Source organism: Lepisosteus oculatus, chromosome 3 (genome assembly GCF_040954835.1).
Source record: "Lepisosteus oculatus isolate fLepOcu1 chromosome 3, fLepOcu1.hap2, whole genome shotgun sequence".
Taxonomy (NCBI): domain Eukaryota; kingdom Metazoa; phylum Chordata; class Actinopteri; order Semionotiformes; family Lepisosteidae; genus Lepisosteus; species Lepisosteus oculatus.
Window position 1 is genome coordinate 59,334,261 of NC_090698.1, and position 20,880 is coordinate 59,355,140.

General features: G+C 36.6%; 2 protein-coding genes across 3 annotated transcripts in view; one reads left to right on the top strand and one right to left on the bottom strand.

The window, feature by feature from the left end:
- Positions 1-8,977, top strand: part of pcsk5b (proprotein convertase subtilisin/kexin type 5b) — a 144,814-nt gene extending 135,837 nt beyond the window's left edge. For both annotated transcript variants that reach the window (XM_006626990.3, XM_015367942.2), the window contains 6 exons: positions 1,288-1,506; positions 2,055-2,232; positions 3,338-3,555; positions 5,703-5,803; positions 6,228-6,411; positions 7,234-8,977. In XM_006626990.3, coding sequence (XP_006627053.2) covers positions 1,288-1,506; positions 2,055-2,232; positions 3,338-3,555; positions 5,703-5,803; positions 6,228-6,411; positions 7,234-7,649 — 1,316 coding nt within the window. In that variant the 3' untranslated portion in view covers positions 7,650-8,977. The remainder of the gene's footprint in view (positions 1-1,287; positions 1,507-2,054; positions 2,233-3,337; positions 3,556-5,702; positions 5,804-6,227; positions 6,412-7,233) is intronic.
- A 907-nt stretch (positions 8,978-9,884) lies between these two features.
- rfk (riboflavin kinase) lies at positions 9,885-16,645 on the bottom strand. The gene is made up of 4 exons (XM_006626879.3): positions 16,241-16,645; positions 13,954-14,105; positions 13,528-13,630; positions 9,885-12,360 (listed from the first exon to the last, which is right to left on the bottom strand). The coding sequence occupies exons 1-4, from the start codon at positions 16,320-16,322 to the stop codon at positions 12,230-12,232; spliced, it is 468 nt and encodes a 155-aa protein (XP_006626942.1). The 5' UTR covers positions 16,323-16,645; the 3' UTR covers positions 9,885-12,229.
- Between the last annotated feature and the right edge of the window lie 4,235 nt (positions 16,646-20,880).

Genomic DNA, 20,880 nt, shown 5'->3' on the forward strand with positions numbered 1-20,880 from the left:
TTGACTGTGTGATAACATTTCCTTTCCTTATTGTAATCTTGACTCTTCATTTGTTGATAAGTTAACAATGAATAATTGGGCAGATGTAGGCCTGGAATAAATATACTGAAATATACTTCTAAAATAATATATATTTATATTTCATATATATTAAAAATAAATACTTTAGCACAAGAGACATGCAAAATTCAACAGTGAATTTAATCAACTATTTTAAATATAGTGAAGAAAGATATAAGATGAAAAAAAGGGCAAACTGATTTCTTTCTGCACAAAGACTTCTTTTGGTACAAGACATTCCATGCTTAAGCACTTTTGAGTTATGGCAGGGATGGGAGTTAACTAATAAGAGATACCAAGTGCTAGCGAGAGATTCCCTAACCATGGGAAGAAGAGACCAGCCATTCAATGTGTTCAAGGTCTGGAGAACACAGGTGACCTCCCACCATTACCATAGTAACAGTTTGTGTCAGAAACGGCTGAAGTTTGCTATATAAACTGCAGTTTTGTACCTGTAATTCTGAACAATTTCATCAATTTCAACAATTTCAATTTCACAATTTCAAGATCAATTTCTTTGATCTTATTGTTCCTTGCATGCAATAAACTCAGTTGTTTATTTGTCTGTTACAACAATAGATATCAAAACAAAAAAAAATTATGGACAAAATATTGTCAAATTCATTCATACTGATGTGAAGTGATATTGGACACTTTACATGCGTAAATTACATAATATTCTGTTTCACAACCATAAAACAGGCTGTGTGAGGGAGGCCCTACCAAATAATAATTGTTTCATTTTGACATTTGTTTCACATTTCAGTCATATCACTTCACATCAGTATGAATGAATTTGACAACTGGCAATCACACATTTCAAAACTACTTGGTGGTGGTGAACATAATTTCTGTGAGGAACATCATTTCCTGTGAGGAAGCCTAAAGCGAATGGAAAACTACCATCTCTAAATAACTTATTTCAAATTAGCTGCTGGCATTGGAGCTGAAGTTTGCATTTATTTAATCTAAGCCTTAATGTTTATAACATAAGAAGAGTTACAAATGAAAGGAGGCCATTCAGCTCATCTGGCCTGTTTGGTAGTTCTACAGTATTTAATTGATCCAGGATATTATCCAGCCATTTCTTGAAGGAAGCCCAAGTATCAGCCACATGGCTGGGTACCTTTTCCCATCCTACTTCAAATTAAATTTTTCCACAGATTGAAATGTTAGATCAAATCAAGTCCTATGCATCTACATTACATCATTTTTATTTTTATTTAGACTGTTACTGGACGTGTGGCACCTGCTCAGATCCTCACTCAACATCATGCACAACATGCAGGGAAGGCATGCAGAAAAGTAAGCATGGCCACTGTGTTCCTATGTGTTCCTACAAGGACCAAGAGGGACGATGTGGACCCTGTCACACAAGCTGTCACCTCTGCGCTGGACCTTCGGAGTATGAGTGCCTGAGCTGCAACAAAAACTATTACTTGCTAAGTGAGTACTGACCCCCCCTTCACTTCACAGCTACTACAGCTTTAGTTTGAAAGCAAAAACACAACATCTGTCCTTATTTTTGAACTATCTGGAAAGTTTGATTTCATGTTTCAATTAACTGAGAAACTAAATCTACTACTACTTATGTTATACAGTAGTTTTTACGCACTGAAGTTTAATTGAAAAAATGAGCAACCTTTTAATAGAAACGTGTCAATTAAAGACTGAACAAAAGAATGCAAGATTTAATCTTTCATTTCTGAAAAATATACTTGAAAGTTATCAGAGTTCTCAGTTGTAAGTTGTGCTGTCTTTGACAATACCACATAAAATCTGATAAACTATCCAGCACCCAAATGCCTTTGAATGGGAAATGTTCCCTTTGTAAGGGCATTCCTACACAACCTATTAATTTCACCTTATAAATTGTGTTTTTTATATATGTGTTTTTTATTCTTTTCATTAGCAACATTAATGTAAGGTATTCTTAAAGCAAGGTTCTGTCTAAAAATATCCGCCTCTGTGTTAAACACGTACTGTATCTACAGATCACACCTGTGTGGATCAGTGCCCACTTGGATACTATAGTGACAAGGAACGCAATCTCTGTGACCACTGCCACATGACTTGTCAGTCTTGCAGTGGTAAACACAGCATCCAGTGCCTCACCTGCAAACCTGGCTTCTACAGACAAGGAGAAGAATGTGTTATTAGCTGCAGAACAGGGTATGTCACCTAAGAATACACAAATTGCAATGATTTATTTGATTCAACCATATAAATGTTCTAATGTTTTGGATTCCACCATGTCTAATTCTTCTCTTTTGGTCTTCTGTCATTGGTGAACCTTTGTCTGAAAGGATTTTTTTCTCAATGTATTTTGGGATACATTGGGATTCAGTCCCTGAGAGGAGTCTCTATCTAGAGCTGTCTAATGTTCTGTATTCCTTGTCTAGTGGTTAACTGAAGTTAAAGACAGGTACTTAAGGTTATCTGTACACGACAGTGTTAGCAAAAAAGGTAGGAAGCTGTTATAAATAGGTTGGTTAAACATAAATTATTCATTTGTAAATATGGTCATGACAAAGAGCAAGACCTCATCACATCACAGCTTAATCAGAATATCATCACTAATTCAATCTAAGAAGGCTTCAAATATCCCTGGGAATGTGCAATGTGGCTAATTTGTTAAAGTAAAAACACAACTATTAGTAATAATAAACAAAAAATAAAGGTCTTCACTTGTTCGTTTATGGGCTTATATTTGAAAAGGGCAGATATGTTATATTTTTAAGCAGTCAGTGCTCATACCGGCCTAAATGAGACTTGTAAAAAGTTTCACCACTAGTAGTCACTATATTTCCATGGACAAGTGAACATTTTTAATCTTTTTGAGCTGAGTTCTCTTAGATGCCCAAGATATCTTTTTAGGCAATTTCTACACCTGCAATAAACCTCGATCTTGTAATCTCCTAATCTTTATATTTTTGTTTACTTGATTTGGGGACTTTGAATTACAAAAATGTAATTGAAATAAATTAATTACGGTTTACACTGCATTATTCATTACCTCCCAAGTCTAGAACCAAAAGTATATAGCTCCAGTCTGAAAAACTGCTTGGAAATAATTTTGAAAATGTAATACACCAGAACATATGTCAATGGTTCAAAAATGTGTCCTACAGTTACTCATAAATAGTGACATTATACAAACCCTGTTGAATCAGTTACTGTTTCATCATGTGTTAGTCTTACTGAAAGACTAGGACACAAAACCTTAAATGAAGGGCTTTATACTGAAATACCCTGTAACAAATTTACTTTTTTCCAGTTATTATGCCAATGTATCCACTGAAGTTTGTGAAAAATGTGATCCAAGCTGTGAGCACTGTGTGGGAAGAGGGAACACACAATGTCTGAGCTGCCACAATGAGTACTTCTTCCTGAGAGCTCAGGGCAGATGTTATAAATCATGTCCAGAGAATTACTATAAAAACACAGAAGACAAGACATGCAGGAGGTGTCATGCAACCTGTAAGACCTGCAAAGGTAGGGAGAGGTTTGAAGCATATTTTTGTTTTCATGCTGCCTCTTTTTACATACACACAAACAAAACAAAACAAGCCCATTGGTGACAAAGTCACACATACAGTATTTCAAATTAGAACATTTCGATTGAAAAAGATCACATTCAGTGACCCTCTGTCTAGATTGTGAGGGCTTTCCTTTTTTGATTCTTTATCATAAAGAATTTTATTCCTTTGTTCCTTTTTTATTCTCTTTATTGTAATACAACAGAACTTTACAAACTAGAAAATCGTTATTCATAGAACTTTTCAGATTGTTTCTCATCAATGGAAGACTTCAAGGAGTAATATATTAGAAAATTAAAATAATTATCACATGCTGCTAGTCAGATTTGTAGGGAGAGGGGTTCAGCTTTTTTTTTAACTTACCCGCAAATATTCAAAATTCTCAAAGGCACTGATAAAGTCAAATTGAGCAGACTTATCACTTAAACAGTGAAACACAAACGAAAGAACTCAAGTGGGAACTATAAAGAAGTGCACTTGAAACGGAGAACAGGAAGCAGCTCTTTACTCTATGGTTAGTATGAGTGTGGAAGAAGTTGCCTAGCCATGTCGTTAAACAATATTCCAGCTTCACTTACCTCTGCAGAGCTCTTTTTACTCCATCCTCTACTGTACAAGAAGCAAGATGAAAAATGTACTTGTTTAACTCTGGTGCAATGTATGTTTATTAGGAAAAAAAACTCCTTTAATCCCTACCTAAACATTAGACCATTCATCTGTGCTGTTTACCTGCACCCTTACATAATACTTGACCATTTTCATTCATTCTCTAATCGCACCTTCTAATTCAGGATCATGGATGAGCCAGAGCCTAATCTCAGCAAGCAGCGAGCACAAGGCAGGATACACCCTGGACAGGACACCAGTCCATCACAGGGCAGACAAACATAGACAGAAACATACTCCTGAGTGACCTATAGGATACTGTCCATTCATCTTCTGACTGCTATATCCAATACAGGGTCACGGGAGAGCCAGAGTCTATCCTTGCAAGCAGTGGACTTCAAGGGAGGACACACCTTGGATGGAACACTAGGTCTTCACAGGGCACACATAAACACAGACAAACACACATTCACCCCAGGAGTAATTTTCCCAGAAGCCAATCAACCTACCAGTATGTCTTAAGAGTGTGGAAGGTCATTGGAGCCCCTGGAGCAAACCCTTGCAACACCAGGAGAACATACAAACTCCTTGCATATACAGTAGCATCCCAGGGCCCCAGAGCAGCAAGACAATAATGCTAACCACTGCTTTCCAATACTCCATTCTATCTAAAGGCAAAGTCCAGTGTCCAAATCACAGTCAAAGTGTTAATTCCTAGATCTGCTTTCGTTCTCCCCAGAACAGATTCTGACCACTTCAAGCCTCTGCATATGTTTTTTTTTTTAATCTTCACATAGCCATTTAATTCCTCTAATTCATAAGGTGACAGAGAGTAAGGCATTCCCAACAGCTTTTTGGGGGGAATATAGTTCACACAAGATCTGCCATCTTCTCACACATTCACATTGAATGGAATGAACTCACACAATAAGAAAATGGGGCTGTTTAAACAACCTGTTATTTTAAGAAAAATAGGCATGTTACAGTTTTATAATAGTACAATATAGCCTTTTTGAGGCTATAAACATATATTCTTCTGAGAATTATTTCTGCAAATGACTGCAACAAACTGTGATTCCTGGGATATCTAATTTTGTTCCCAACCTTTTACGATCTGGCTGTGCAAAATGGAATGCCAGGATGTTTGTGTTTTAAGTGACTACTTACTGAAATATGATTGCTATAGACTAGGAGAACCAAATAACATTGTTGAAAAGTCTGTCTGGCAATAATAGTAGCTTCTGGACATTTTCTTTTTTTAATATTTTGGGTTGAACCTTTGGTCCTTCTTTGTTAATTTTAATGTATATCTTTTTAAGATTTATCATTGCCTTTATTAATAGAAGCTTGGCTTTTTAATAGAATTATAGAATATTTTGATGGAACACCATATTATATTTTTTTCATTTGTACATAGCTTTTAAATACTGCATGCTATATCTCTTTTCTTGAAATTTCTAGCCAGAAAGTGATATGATTGACCTATTATTTTTGCAGACAAAGGAGCACTGTCCTGTGAATCTTGTTATTTCGGCTATAGATTCTCTGCAGGAATGTGTAGTTCAGAATGTTTCTCTGGAGAATACGCTGTCTCTGAGGTATGAATTATGAATAGTCATTTAATTATTTGACAAAATTGTGTTACTACAATGCCTCTGAAATATAGAATTTGCTGCAAGGTGAGATTATCCCTTTGTCTCCGACTGTGGTCCTCACAGTAATACTATGTAGATGTTTTGTATGTCTTCTTTTCCAAATCTAAGTTGATTTTTTCACTGCTTAAGCATAATTTGCTCAGAAGGTATTCCCCCAAAACTCCCTTGTTTAGACACTTTCTCACCTGTGGCCTATTCTCACCTACTCTGTCCTTCGTTCTCCTGTGTTTCATAATCTTACTCTTTCTCCCTCACATCTGAAGAAGGCTAAGCAGCCAAAACCCTGTCATTCTTTATGCTAGTTTTCAATTCGAAATTAACATATACTTTTTTCCCCAATGCCTCTATTTAACTTTGTTCCCTTTAGAGACCAAATCTGAAGTGTGAGCAATGCCACAGTTCCTGCACTGAGTGTAAAGGACCTGGTCCTTCAAACTGTACACTGTGTCATGTCACTGACCTCCTGTCCCCTGATGGTCAGTGTCTCGAGTGCTGTGATTCTACTCTCTATCCCCAGCCTATGCAATGTTGTAACTGCACAGAAACAACAGGTAAATTACCTTCTGCGTGGATGGTGTTTTAGTCATCCCCTCTTGTCAGGAACTGGTCATGTACAGTGGAGAATTATGAATCATGGTGTGTTTGTTTTCTCCAATATCATTAGCACCTTTATTAATACAGAGCACTGCTATATTGCCCTGTGACCTGCCTCACCCATTTGTTTCATGTAAAACCTTCCTCTCTGTACCCAGAAATCCCCAAAGTCCCATTTCACAATATAGACATCTACACTTAGACAAATATGCTGTTACCTTGTTGATCTGCATTTCGAGACTCTGCAATTATGTGACATATAACAAGATAATAAGATTCACAATTTTAGATTAGAGAGCGTATTTAAACCTCAAAGCCTCTGTTTAAGAATTACAAATACTTTTTTCTAAAATGTGAAACAGGTCAATAATATTATAAATACTGGACATTGTACATATGTAGTAACTATACTACTGTATATGATTTCAATTGACATGTTCAAGTATTAGAAATGCCCAGATAAGCAGCTGTGTATTACTGAGAGGTATTGAGGTATGAAACTCTCATTGGAAAGGATATAACAAGTGGTTAACATTTATCTAATACACCAAATACCATTTTATAAATTGGGTATTACTATAACAAAACATCAGAGTTCTTCTGTATTTACAAAGTGTCTTCTCTGGTTTTGTGCATTTGTGATTTCATTAATGTGGTTATTTTACAAAGCCTAAGTTCAACATGTACTGTACTAAGGACACTTTTGATACTGATGTTCGGTTGTTTCAAAGACATAACTGCAGTTGTCTTCCTGCACTAATACGTATTTATATTTACAGAGGAGTGCCTTGTGAAAGATAACTATGTGATCCTGCATACGGATTATGCAGGAAAACCAGGTCTGTTCATCACAACGTTCATCCTGCTTATCCTGGGAATCGGTGGCGCTATCTTCCTGTTTCTGAGATCTCGTTCCAAGGACCCCCCCACAGAGAAATCCGGCTACGAGAAACTGGGCAACAGCACTAAGTCCGCCTCCTCTTTCGAGTCGAGCAGCGCCAGCCGGCACCTCGACGATCATGTGGTGGAGTTCCGAGACCGTACGGAGAAGGAAGAGGAAGATGACGACGAGGATGAAGATATTGTATACATGGGTCAGGATGGGACAGTCTATCGCAAATTCAAATATGGACTGCTGGAAGACGACGACGATGAGGAGCTCGAGTATGACGACGAGAGCTATTCTTTTCGATAGTGTAAATGACCGCTGGGGTCGTTTCTCCTAATTTTTTTAGTACATACCCCTGACAGGACCCCACCTCGTTTTTGGAATTAACCTAAGTGGTTCAGCGAATCTGATTTGAGAGTGGGAAGGTTCCGTCCTCCATAAACTCTTCAGAATTTAAATTCTATTTTAAAACAGTCTGTATTGCTTCTAATACCAATTTTGCTATACCCACAAATAGTATTAGCGAGCCACTGTATACATTTGTAATATACCAAGCAAGACAAAACTGCACTTAATGTAAGCTGACCATAACATAACAAATATTTTTAAAATCAGTCTATATCAACTTGAATGTCTTGACATAATGACCTTGTTGTGGACTGCATCATCATTAGATCATAACTGCTCGATTATGGCCAGTATTATCAAGATGGCATGGATGGATAGATCTCACTTTTTTAGAACTCTTAATGTTGACTTCTTCAGATAGTTTGACAGCAGTGCCATTACTCTCACCAGTGTAGCCTTTCCTTTGGAGCACAGGCACATTTGCTTGTAAGGCTTGAAGAAGAAACGTTTTTGACTGGAAATAAAAAGTTACAAAACAAATCTAAAGTGCTGGAGAACTAACAGGCAGGGCAAAGCAACGCAAGGTGAAGGCAAGGGAGAAGAGCTGTAAATCCTCAGAAAATATTAGGAAAGCACACGATTGATGGCGCATCACTATGAGACATTTGATGCTATGCAAATATTAACTTGAAGGCTGTCTGGCTCACAACCTGTATGGCCCTGTTCAAAGACAGGGCAATAAGGAGGGTATTTACTTCATCTATACAAATTACTGTGGGTAATCCTTAGGCTGTGAAATTCAAGATGCCACAGAGAACAAATTAAATGCAATTCTATTGGTGTAAAATTTAATATACTGTAAAATAAAACTAGTATGAAGAAGTCTTTTTCTAAATGTCACAGTAGATGATCAAATTTCTTTCTGCATCTTAAAATGAATGAAATGTTTTAAAAACAGTTGTCTTGCATTTTACATTTTTATGTGAATTATGTTGTTGGTTGTTTCAGTATTCTGTATTGCACTGGCTGATTTCTAATGAATATAATTATTTTTTCCTAGTGATCTCTTTTTGATGTAACCATATGTTTAGGAATATAGTTAAAAATAAAAAGCTCCATATTTGTAAATTAACCTGTCTTACTGCATTGCTGGCAGGAAGTATACTTATTCTTTTTTCCTAGTCAATTGTTCTTGATGTGACCATTTGTGTTTGTTAGTGAATAAACGTTTGTTAACAAAATAAAGAGATACATGTGCTTAATGGAAATAAACCTGTTGCACTTCATTCCTGGCATTTTTGCCTCCTTGTGTGGATTCATGCTGAGTCATGGTGACAGCTGTAGAATTAGGACGATTTTGGATACAACACTCAAGGTACGTGCACTATCTTCATTTGTATTTACAGTTAAACATTGAGTTAAACAACAGAAATATATAGCAATAAAAGTTTAGAAAGTCTAAAAAAATTGAGTATCATTGTTTGATTAAACATCAAACATACTTAAAAGACACTATAAATTAACACTCAAAAGATAATGCTTACTGACAATTTTAATCCAACGTCCAAAATAAGGAACATTTTGTCTTGCAATACAATGTCTATGGAAAATGAGGTTTAATCACAAATATCCCACAAGCTAGTACAAATGCATTTAATATCCTTTGTAAATAATTCAAATTTACAAAAAGACAAGCACTGATGAAAAGGTTTTTTAACCAAAGTTTGGGAGGAATGACTGCAGCCACGATCTCCATTATTACTGCTACTCTAACTTCGAATTTAAGAACACGGACGCTTCTTATGCCTGACTCCTCAATACATTTTCCTAAACATTCTTATTGTATGATGTTATTAGTTCTGAATTCCCTTCGAAGTCTAAAAGTCATATCATAGAAAAATGACAACAGAATCAAATTTCTTGACCCATTTTCTAGGCCTGGTGATTTTCTCAACCATCTACACTGGTAATTGTTTTTACATTATAGAGTAAAAGGGTATTCCCAAATATTTTTTTGGGGGGGTTGGAAAATGATCGATTTCTTTTCGAAATGCAATTAGAAATTTCTCGTCTTCCAGTCTTTGATTTTCAATAGCTGAACAACTGAAAGATGGTATTCTGTGCAATTCTGAGTTTGAAAATTAAAAACAAATCCATGCTTGTAAATCACTGAAGACAAGAGAAAACAGGGAATTGCATTTTTAACATTCATCATCTTTAATAGTTGACAATGTTTTCCAGGATATTACCGCAACAATTCAGGAAAATAAAAAAAAACAGCTCTGGAGTAAAAATGATCAGTAAATCGAATGAACTTCGATTTTAAGGAGGCTGGTCCCTGAAAAAGACTGATGGATCAATTACAAGTAATATGTACTTCTGCTTAGTTCAAATGTGCAGAGTTTGCTAGATTTCCATTTCACTCAATTGGTCTGTAACATTATAACTTGTATTCCACATATCCATCAAATCCTTATGTTGTGAAGAAGATTACATATCAGAATGTTTTATTTCCCCCACCAACAGAAACACAAATTACTATTTTCATAGAGAAATTATACACAGGAAATTGTGAAAACTAGCTCCTAATCAAAATGATGGGGGGTATTCCTTTTAGAAACATCTTTAAAACAAACAGACATGGAAACCTATATAAACTGTCAGACTCTATGTGCCTTTTATTGGAACATTTCTCTAGTTTCAGTTGTGAAGAAAACACTGATTAGTAGAAACAAAATAAAATTAGGGAAAGCCAGTTATCATAAAACACTATTACCATGACATCTTTGTTAAACAAGGTGGTTGCATTTTTCAGTTAAACACAATTCTACTAACAAGTCTGTCTATACTTGTCCAGTCCTTACAAGTGAAAAGACAAATGTTCTTAGCAGATGAGTAAACATTTTCAATTCAAGAGCACAAAACATTAACAAATATATTACTAAAACCCAAGTTGTGCTGGTTAAAAGGATCTTGCAAAACAATGTCACAATATACAAATAGTCCCTTACTTTTACTGAATAAATTCTATATGCAGTATTCTTTCAGTGTCATAACTACAAGAGATGTGCTTTGTTACAAAGCAAACTTTAAAATGACCTTTACTTTTTATTCATATTTGACTACTTAACTACTGAATCACTTTTCTGGAAACAAAACTCATGTAGAACGTAACACAGCATACAGGTTAATAGAATGAACATTACAGGATACAATACAATACACAGGTTCTAATGTGATTCACAAAATGAGAAATTGTGTTTGCATTATAACAGTATTTTCAAGTGCTACCAATTCTTCATTTTCAAACAGAATAAAACTCAATGATTGAACCATTGGCTTAATTTTCATATAACACACCAAACATTTCATTATACTTCTAGAATCTCATCCCCATTTAAAATTTAAAAGAACATATTAAAAATGTGAAAACCAAAAATTTAAAATACAGGACAGCCAAATGTCTCTGTAATAAGGAAATTAAGGAATTTGGAATTTTAAAAAAAGAAGAAGAGGCTCACTGCAGATGCTCAGTGATTTTCATCATTTGATTCACAGGAGCTTCGTAATCGAGTACAAGGTAATTAATGGTAAAATTTTCAAGATAATGCCACAATTCTGAATATGGCAAATAGCATTTTTGCGTTTTACATGGTACAGTAAGACATTAAATCTGAACTTGTTCGCTGATATTTCACAATACGGTCAAAATACAGTATGAGTATGGTTATAAACAGGTTTATAAGTAATTTAAAAATGTTTAGTGCAGAAAATAAAAAAAAATACATCTACACATGCATACACAGCCAAACATACAACTGTATTATGAATATAAACAGAGATACCATATTCTGCCATGTTATAGCCTTGTGACTCTGCCATAACAATGATGTAAAAGTAGTGGGAAGATGCACTCGCATTACAGTTGTAATGTCTTTAACTATACATAAAATACAATTACCACTGCAGATTATTAAAATTTTAAAGTAGGCCAAAATACAAATATATTTTACATACACAAAACTGTGCATAAGTGTTAGACAATCAGAGGTTACAATTTAGACAGACAAGGAGCTGAAAGCAATATCATTTGAGTTTTCAATGCATCTTAATATATATATATGATAAGCATAATTTACTTAGTGCCTTGGCTAGCATTTTCTACTATTATAGCAGCTTTATTATAGAAATTAATTTTAGTGAGAAGAATTTAAGCTTGTCATGCAGCAATCTTTAATTCACATTGATCAGGATCCTCATAAATAAGCCAATCAATGTTATAATTAGTCAAAACTTCAAATGCCACGAAGTGGCTGAAAGTTCCACAAGACATGACAGTTTAATGGAGTCCCTGTGCTGGTCTGCAAAGAAATAAACCCTTTTAAAATGTGTTCGACTTCTGAATGCATATTAAGTTACTTTCTTTGCTTTTTAACATGATCACACTTATTAGAACACAATATAACAGACAATATAAAAATCAATGCAGCTGTACTGGTGAACAGGAAGCATAACATGCATTGAAAGGATCGCTGTAGTCAATGGCCATTCATTATTTGGTTTGCTGATGTCCTGAAGAAGTTGTCTTCTCTTAACTTTCTGCAATCAGGTAAATCTAGCCTCTTCTGTGCCTCTTCAATGTCACTGTGAATTGCTGCTATGAGAGCATCTGACGACAGGAAGAAAAGAATGCTTTTCAGAAAGTACTGTAAACAGACACTTTAAAGCTCTCAAATAAGTCAGCAGATACAGTATTGCTTTACACCAGCACATAACATTTACAATGTAGCAAACTACATACAGTACTGAACCGGGAGTATTAATACCATAAACCAGTGATGGCATATAAACACGGTCAGCTTTCACAAACAATATCAGTTGCTACACACTTAGGAACAGAAGAAGACAGTGATTAAAAAAATAGGTCTGCAGCTGGTCAGCATGACAGTAGTGTGGGTGATTCCTGTTAAGCTGATCCTTAAGGATTCAGGAGTTTCTGGTTTTTATATCCCCTGTATTCTCCATTTCTTAAACTGCCTTGTTTTTGTTATTGCTGTAGCAATGTGGAAGTTAGGAAGACTTCCCAAACTGTAGACTTCCCAAACTACAACATGGCAGGACTGTGGCTTCCTGATCCCACCATGCAATTTGATTCAGATGTTCAAGATAAATTGCACAAGGCATGACTGCAATATCTGTATCAATTTTAATTAAACTATCAGGTGCACAGGAGTCAGAAAAGGTGAAACTTGCACAGTATTTTCAATATAAAGAGCCTACAGCCCAAATACGGAGGCTCTTTCATTGTTGACAGGTCCACCCACTTATAGACCCAATCTTCAGGTACTACCGTTCATATCTGGAAAATCTGTTGTTTTCCTTAACTTGTCTTTTCTAAGTTAATCTCTACCTACATAATGATACCTATTCAAAATCATGAAAGTGCTGACAATGAAATCAAAACTAGGAAATATGATAGGATATTCCTCCATACAATTCAGGATAAAACATTTATGCATGATGAAGTCAACACTAACGGTAATCCTCTGAGCAGGCACCACCAGTCCTGGTTCCAGAAAACCTTAATGTAGTTAGCCTTCTGGGTTATCCTGAATCACCAGTAAATACCTGTGAGCTTCTGATCAGTTAAGCGAGACGTTTTATCAATAAAAGGAAATGAGGTCTCGAAGACATCTGTTGTTTTCTAGGTCTCTTTAAAGCACCACCTTCCAAGAGCTGGGAGAAGGTGTTACATGGTCCATACCAATAGGTCATGAAAGAAATTAAAACCCCTGATTTAAAGACGTTATGTACTTTACATAATCATTTTTCTTACCTAAAGAATCAAAACTTTTTTCCGGACGAATGTAGCCAACAATGACTATGCTGAGCATTTCTCCATAAAAATCTTCTTTGTAGGTGTGGATAATATGCGCTTCCTGCATGAAAATAAACTTTTGTTAGATACTAGCAAGCTCATGCATCTCTAAAACAGGCAAACATTGAACCTGTTTGATTAATGTAATTAATGTTAACTGAAGGACTCCGGTTCAAACCTGATGTCAATTATGTAGTCACCTCACATCTCTAACGCACGGCAAAAAGTACTGCAAGATCCATTTTTCCCTCTTAACTGTAAATTTACATACTTGGTGAAACTGACACTTCAGCTATTCCAAAGCTGAAACTAACGTACAGTAGCTTCATTAAATAAATGTTCAAACTTCAAACAAAAATGTAAAGCTTAAAGGTTTCAGATTACCATTGATTTCTTGGTGTTCTTGTAGTAGGGGTTCCAGCCGATGCTCATGACCATTTTGTGCACATCTCCATTCCCTACACAGGCCCAGCCATAATAAATGCCAGTACAGATATCAGCTGGCAAGTTATCAACCACACTGTCGGGAAAATTAGCTGGAGGAAAGAGCAAGGACATTTGGCTCAACATATTCTTCCTTTTCCACTGCAGTAGATACTCATGAAACAAAAGACTCGGATTTCTACAAGTATACATTTGTTAAAACAATACAAACAGAAAGGTGTTTCTAGACTCGAAAGATTTTTTATTTTGAACAAGAATTCATATTTTGATCAGCTTTAGCTAGACACCACAGCACAATGAAGACACAGCCTAGATGAACTCCTCGGTTGATTTTAAAGGGATTTGTCAAGAACAAAAATCAATCAAGTGAAAAAAAACGATGTTAACATCTTTTTCAAAATAAGACAAATTATGCACATCCTATAAGCAGTTAGATTATAAATCGAAAAAAATGCAATGTTTCTGCTGTGGAGTCTTCTTCGGGTGTGACACCTGAAGAAGCTACATTTTGGGGTCACACCCAAAGAAGGCTCCACAGCCGAAACGTGTTCCTTTTCTTCTCTTTTCAGCATGGATTAAACCTTTACTTCTTCCTTTGCAGCCTACACATGCTGACGCAGCTACCTACTTGAACTAGATTATAAATCGCCATTTATGGTATACATGTACGCACACAAAAATAACATTTTTCTCAAAATGCAATCCAAAGAGTTAAACTTTTCCAAAATGCTTCCAGTCTGCCCATAGACCTTTCCCATTGACAGTGCAAACCGACTAGCAATTACAGTATGCTTAAATACAGTATGATATATATATATATGAAGGATAATCACAGACCACAAGACAAGTGGCGATAAACTGTATACTGGATTTTAGTGCATATTGTGAAATGAGAATAAAGCGAACCACAGCATATGTGCACATTTCCAAGCAACTGAAACGTATTACACAATCACATTCTGAGAAACTCACTTTTGTGAGACAATTTCTTAAACATTGATTTTATAGCTATGATTGATGTTGTAGATATAATGTGCACAACGCATCCTATGTAGGTCTAAATGATCACTATTTTTATAACTGAAAGGAGTCCCAGGATCAGTTTTCGGGGCTTACAAGTCTTGACTTTCCAGGTGACATTACATTTAAGATGTTCTTACTTAGAAATAAAATAAGAGCTGAAATAATGGGTAACAATGTACGACCCCCTTTTAATCACTAAGCATTGCGTTGCAGACCTTAACAACGCCGCCAACAACATGTCCATGCATCCATTTTCTAACATGGATACAATACAGGATCGCGGAGGAGCCGGAGCCTAATCCAGCAAGCAATGTGGGCAAGGCAGGAGACACTCTGGACTGGACGGCAGTCCACTGCAGAAACACATGGACACACAGACACACACACACACACACTCGCACCAGGGCCAGTTTTCAAAGAAGCCAATTCACCTACTAGTATGTCTTTGGACTGAGGAAGGAAACAGAACACGAGGAAACCCATGCCAACACCGGGAAAACAATACAGTACAAACTCCAGGCAAAATATGTCATTAAGAGTGTCAATTTTACACCATTTTGCGAATTGTAAAACAAAAATAAGCACAACGTCCTTTGATTTTGATTATTAACGGCTACAAAAAAAATATCAATGAGATGCGGAAATCGCCCCGTACACCGGTAACGTAGCAAATGTTATTTAAAAGAAACCTCCTATATTTTACAACCGTTTTAAAATATCCAGTTGATCGAAACGAATATTCTAAATCTTGTTAGTCTACCGGTAGAAATTAATGCGACATTGGCCTGATAAAAAAATCGGGAGTTTAGTAAACGGGTGACTTGTTTCCAAGAACCAACACGTTGCGCAACCTTACTTAAGTCAGCCTGACTTTGAAAAACTGTTGCAATTTTAGGCCGGTGACTAAATAACCGAAGACTACTATAAAATATGGTCAATGAGAAAACAAGTAGATACAAAGGTGACAAAATTCGAGCATAATGTAATCGATCATACTGGATACATGCATCAGATCAAGACTGGTTAATAAGTCAGCGAATTTCTTAGTCATGGGAAGCTTTAGGTTCAGAGACTCCAGAGACTCTCCATGAGTCGAACGAAAAATGACACATTTCCATTCACTGCAAAATGCTCCGCGCTGTCATCGCCGATGTCACCTACACAGAATGAGCAGAAATAGCTCAAAATCTACATTAAACTTTACCTGTCGGGATCCCAAGTTCCTTGCTCCCTCTGCCAAACCCTCGAATCACCTCACCTCTGCAGAAATACGGAAGGTTCTTCATTCCTTGTACTTCAGATCAGAGATCGCAAGTGTTGATTTGAAATAGGGACTGCGAATTTAGGAATTTAGCTCAAGGAGAGTTTGTCCCTTTAACCGGTAAAAGACCAAATATCTACCAGACAACCGAACCTGTTCTAGAACATTCTCTTCCCTTTCACCATTCAGTTTTGGTAATAAAATATTACGTTCTCCTATTTATCTTTCTTTTTCGTTACAATCCTTCCCATGTACTTTTAACCTGCTATATCACGTCCTCAGCTCTGACAAGCAACCACCTGTGATCATACAACCAAAGCTTTTCGTAACCCACATGACCGTCAGCTTCCCGTGACGTCATTTATGAAGTTCCTCCCACCCAACATGAGGACTTTCCGCCTTTCGCCTCCCAGTACAAGTGTGTGAAATTTACTACAGCGCCGCCTTGTGGCGATCTCGCAATGTTCCTCCAAGTTATTGTTTTAACGTGGTTTTTCATGTTGAAGTAGACACTTGGCCACTCCTAAGTACCTCACAGGAACTCGTGACAAATACGTACTTTGGTTTAGCAAAAATACATTGAAATTATCAGTGTAATTTATCTTACACTGATATCTCTTGGGTGTAATTCTTTTGCAAAGAAACAACTCCCAACAACATTGTATATCATACTACATCATACCAGCAGCTACAGTATATCCCCTTGCAGTTCACAACTGGCAACCCACTGAAGCTGAGCAGGTGTGAGCCAGGCCAATACCAGGATGACAGAGGTTGCTGCTGGATAACAATGTTGTGGAGAATAGCACATGCCATAGTAATGTTGCTGGCTCTTAGTTGATAAGTGGACAGGCCAAACGAGAGAAAAGCAAAACACAGTTTTAAAATCCTCAAGGCCCTTTCAATGTGGGCCTTTGCTTTTTTATGACTGACATTATATTGCAACTACAAGACTTCCTAAAAATTTGATTCCACTTAAATATTGTGAAAACAGCATCATGTACAGTCAGTGTATCTTACTAATACTTTGTATAATCTTAGGTTATGGTCATTCACAACCTGACAGTTGATAAAGCTAAACTTTGCACGTATTTATGTAAACCGTATCCTTACCTTGCCTATGGAAGAGAATGACTTTACAATGGTTACATTGTTAATTCAGTACATTTTGACCTGTTAGTATTCTTATAATGTTTATTTGCAAGGACAAGCAGTAGTTGTATTTTTAGGTAAGGCAAATATTGCCTCTGCTTTCTGTACAGAACTTCGACCTTTTCAGATATACAGACAGTTACCAATAGCAACAGATCTAAATGTATGGCTATATTTGTAAAAGTAACTTTTAGTTCTCCGCTCGCAGTTTGATGAAATTGAATTTTATCTCGTCTATCCCCTGCACAAGTGTAGTGACACATCGTGTTCATTCTCGTTGACCAGGCTCGACTCAAAACGGGCGAAGTAGATTAAGGACAATTTGGCTATACCGCTCTTCGTTTATTCAAAGCTTTGTACTATTAAATACATTTCATCTCGTTTGTCCCAGTACAAAAATGACAGTACGAGGAACATAAAGCGTTCAAACTCTATAAAGTAAACTTGACAATACCTCAAAGCTTGTTATATTGAAGACGTGTACTACTAAAACTTTCGTGTACAAAATACACCACAGGATAACGAATATTCATCAAGCATTAATCAAATGGAATGACGAAATAAAAGCTTTCTGTCAAAACATCGTGGCAAGAGTACATACAGCATGGATCTAAATTAGCATAATAACATTTCGTTTTAGCATAAAAAATATTTTAAAAGTGTAAAAAAAAGTTAGTTTACTAACACGTGAATATTGTTTCTCCATGGCAACTTCTCTCTGCTTTCATAGGCTATAACACGAAATGTCGCCGTTCCTCATAGAATTGGGGGCAACCCAAAAAAGAATCTGAAATTATCATGCACATACTTAAATATTTACATGACAGAAAGTCTATGTATGTCATTCTACACTGTAAAATACTCTAGCTCAAAGCACGGTAAACATAATTCTTATTGGTATGTCAGTTTAATGTCCTTTTCAGCAAAAAAGTTTCACATTTTTATTAAACTTATTACAGTTATAAATTGACAAAAAACAGTATTCAATGCAATTTTGTCTTGGCCCCAATATCTTTTTTTAACATGAGCTTTCAACTTAATATACCCTTAACTGTACCCTGTTCTTTTAATTATTTTAGAAATGTTTTAACCACTTGGGCCACAGGTTTTAATCCCCAGATCTGCTGACTCTCAAAATAAATCTGTTCTGTGCTTCTAACAAAATGTATTTATTTTGTATTCTGTAGAAATTTCACAACCATCATATTCCATTCTAGATCACTTAAACACTCGTCTCTTTTTGTATTGTTTTCTTGAAATTTAAATCTTTTGCTGGGACTTCTCTCCAATATATACTTCAAAGGATATGATAGTATGATCACAGTTCTTGTCTCCATTTTCCTTACTGTATATTGATTGTCTGAAAAGACGGGATCAGTACAAGCTCAGTTAGGGTGTAAGGAAACAACTGTTAGCCGAGTCGACCCTTTCAATAGACCTTAACACATAATGACTCCATTACATTACTTCCCATTCAAATCCAGATAAAATATTTACTTTGCATTTAAACATTGAATTGTTCTTAGGTCATTTCAGTTATGTTACAGACAGTACTCTTTTCCTTCACTTTTTATATACAATAAATTGACATGAGACACTTATTTAATGTACTAAAACTGTTAAATATGAGCCATAATATTCCAGTAATACAATTATATGCAAGGATCCAAATTCGCCAAGTAGATTCCTATGGCTCCTATACATAAAATCCAAGCAGAAACAGAGCAGATCACATTACTCTCACACGAATAACCTATTGTCAGCCGTCACCACCTCTCAAAATGGGGCAAACAATGCTGCGAAAGCACTTTATCGACCTCTCCACTTTTTACTGTATAACCACTGGCCATTAGATCCTAGTCCATAAATAAATCTGATTAGATCTTAGATTCCAGACCCTAGTTTTCACAAAGTGTCGTCACAAAGGATTACAAATAGACATTGTCCAAAACGTATTATTGTATTATTTTAAATGACTAAATAGGTAAAAAATAATCAGGATGGCATTTAAAAAAATATTTGATTCTGTGGATGGCACTGGTTAGCATCGCTAGTGTATTGATGCAGTGGTTTGCATTGCTGCTTCATAGTGCTAGGGACCTGGGTTTCATTCCCACGCATCTGTTTGCACAGAGTTTGTATATTTCCCCTGGGTTCACGTGGGTTTCCTACAGCTGCTCCAGTTTCCTCCCACAGTCTGAAGACATACTGGTAGCATAACCGGCTTCTAGGGAAATTGGCCCTGGTGGTGTGTCTGTGTTTTTGACTGTTGGGCCGTGCAATGGACTGGCGTCACGTGCAGGGTGTATGTTGCCTTTATCTTCGCTGTTTGCAGGACAGAGTCTGGCTCCCCCGCAACCCCATTGGCTGAAATGGTTACAAGATGAATGGATAGAATATTCCATAGGTCATTTGTCCACACGATGGTGCTCATGTGTGAGGATAAGAGCATGGTGCCTCTGTACTGTCCGTTTGACGAAAGAACTTAAAAACAAAAGGAGTCACGGTGAGCTTTAAACCCAGGGATCTGAATACAACCAATCTTTTTGGCTTGGGTAGCGAGGGATAACAATACAACCGCCACTGCCTGTGACCAGCTTCGCCTTCTGCCAAGAAACGCTCTGCTTCTGACTCAAGTCATAAGATCTTGGCTCTGTCTTCCTCACCTCATAGATCAGGATCCTCAGGGTGGCACTAATTCCAGGTCCTCACATCCTGGAATTCAATTTCTCTTCAAAATACTCAAGCAATACTCGAAAGTTAAACTGATTAACTGAAATTTGACTCCCTCTTCCCTTTCTCCTTTAACATCTTGTTTCTTTTCATTTTCATTCTGCCGCATACCTTTTGATGCTTAACTAACACAGTACACAGGTGTGACTTCTTCAAGTAACACCTGAGACATAAATACACAAGTACAATAAAGAACTAGAATAAAGATGACTGTGCTTAACTAAACTGTAAAAATAATCCACCCATTCTTTTTTAACTACATTATCCAATCCAGGGTAAAAGAGGAGCTACAGACTATCCCAGAGCAGCAGGAGAAACCCTGGATGGGACACCAGTCCATCACAGGGCACCCACAGACACAGACAGAGACACACACACACTCACACCAGGGCTGGTTTTATCACAAGCCAATTAACCTAACAGTTTGAAGGACTGTAGGAGGCAACTGGAGCCCCCAGAGGAAACCCACACAAACACAAGGAGAATATACAAACTCCACAAAGATAGCACCCAAGGAACTGAACCCAGGTCCCTAGTACTGCAAAGCAGTACTTCTAACTACTGTGCCACCATGCCATCTGTAAACATCATCCATACATTGTAAATACCTAAAAATAAATATCCCCTCAAAATTCACAAATTAGAAATAAGCCACAACCAATAATTAAATGCAGATTTTTCAGTAGGCGACACCATGC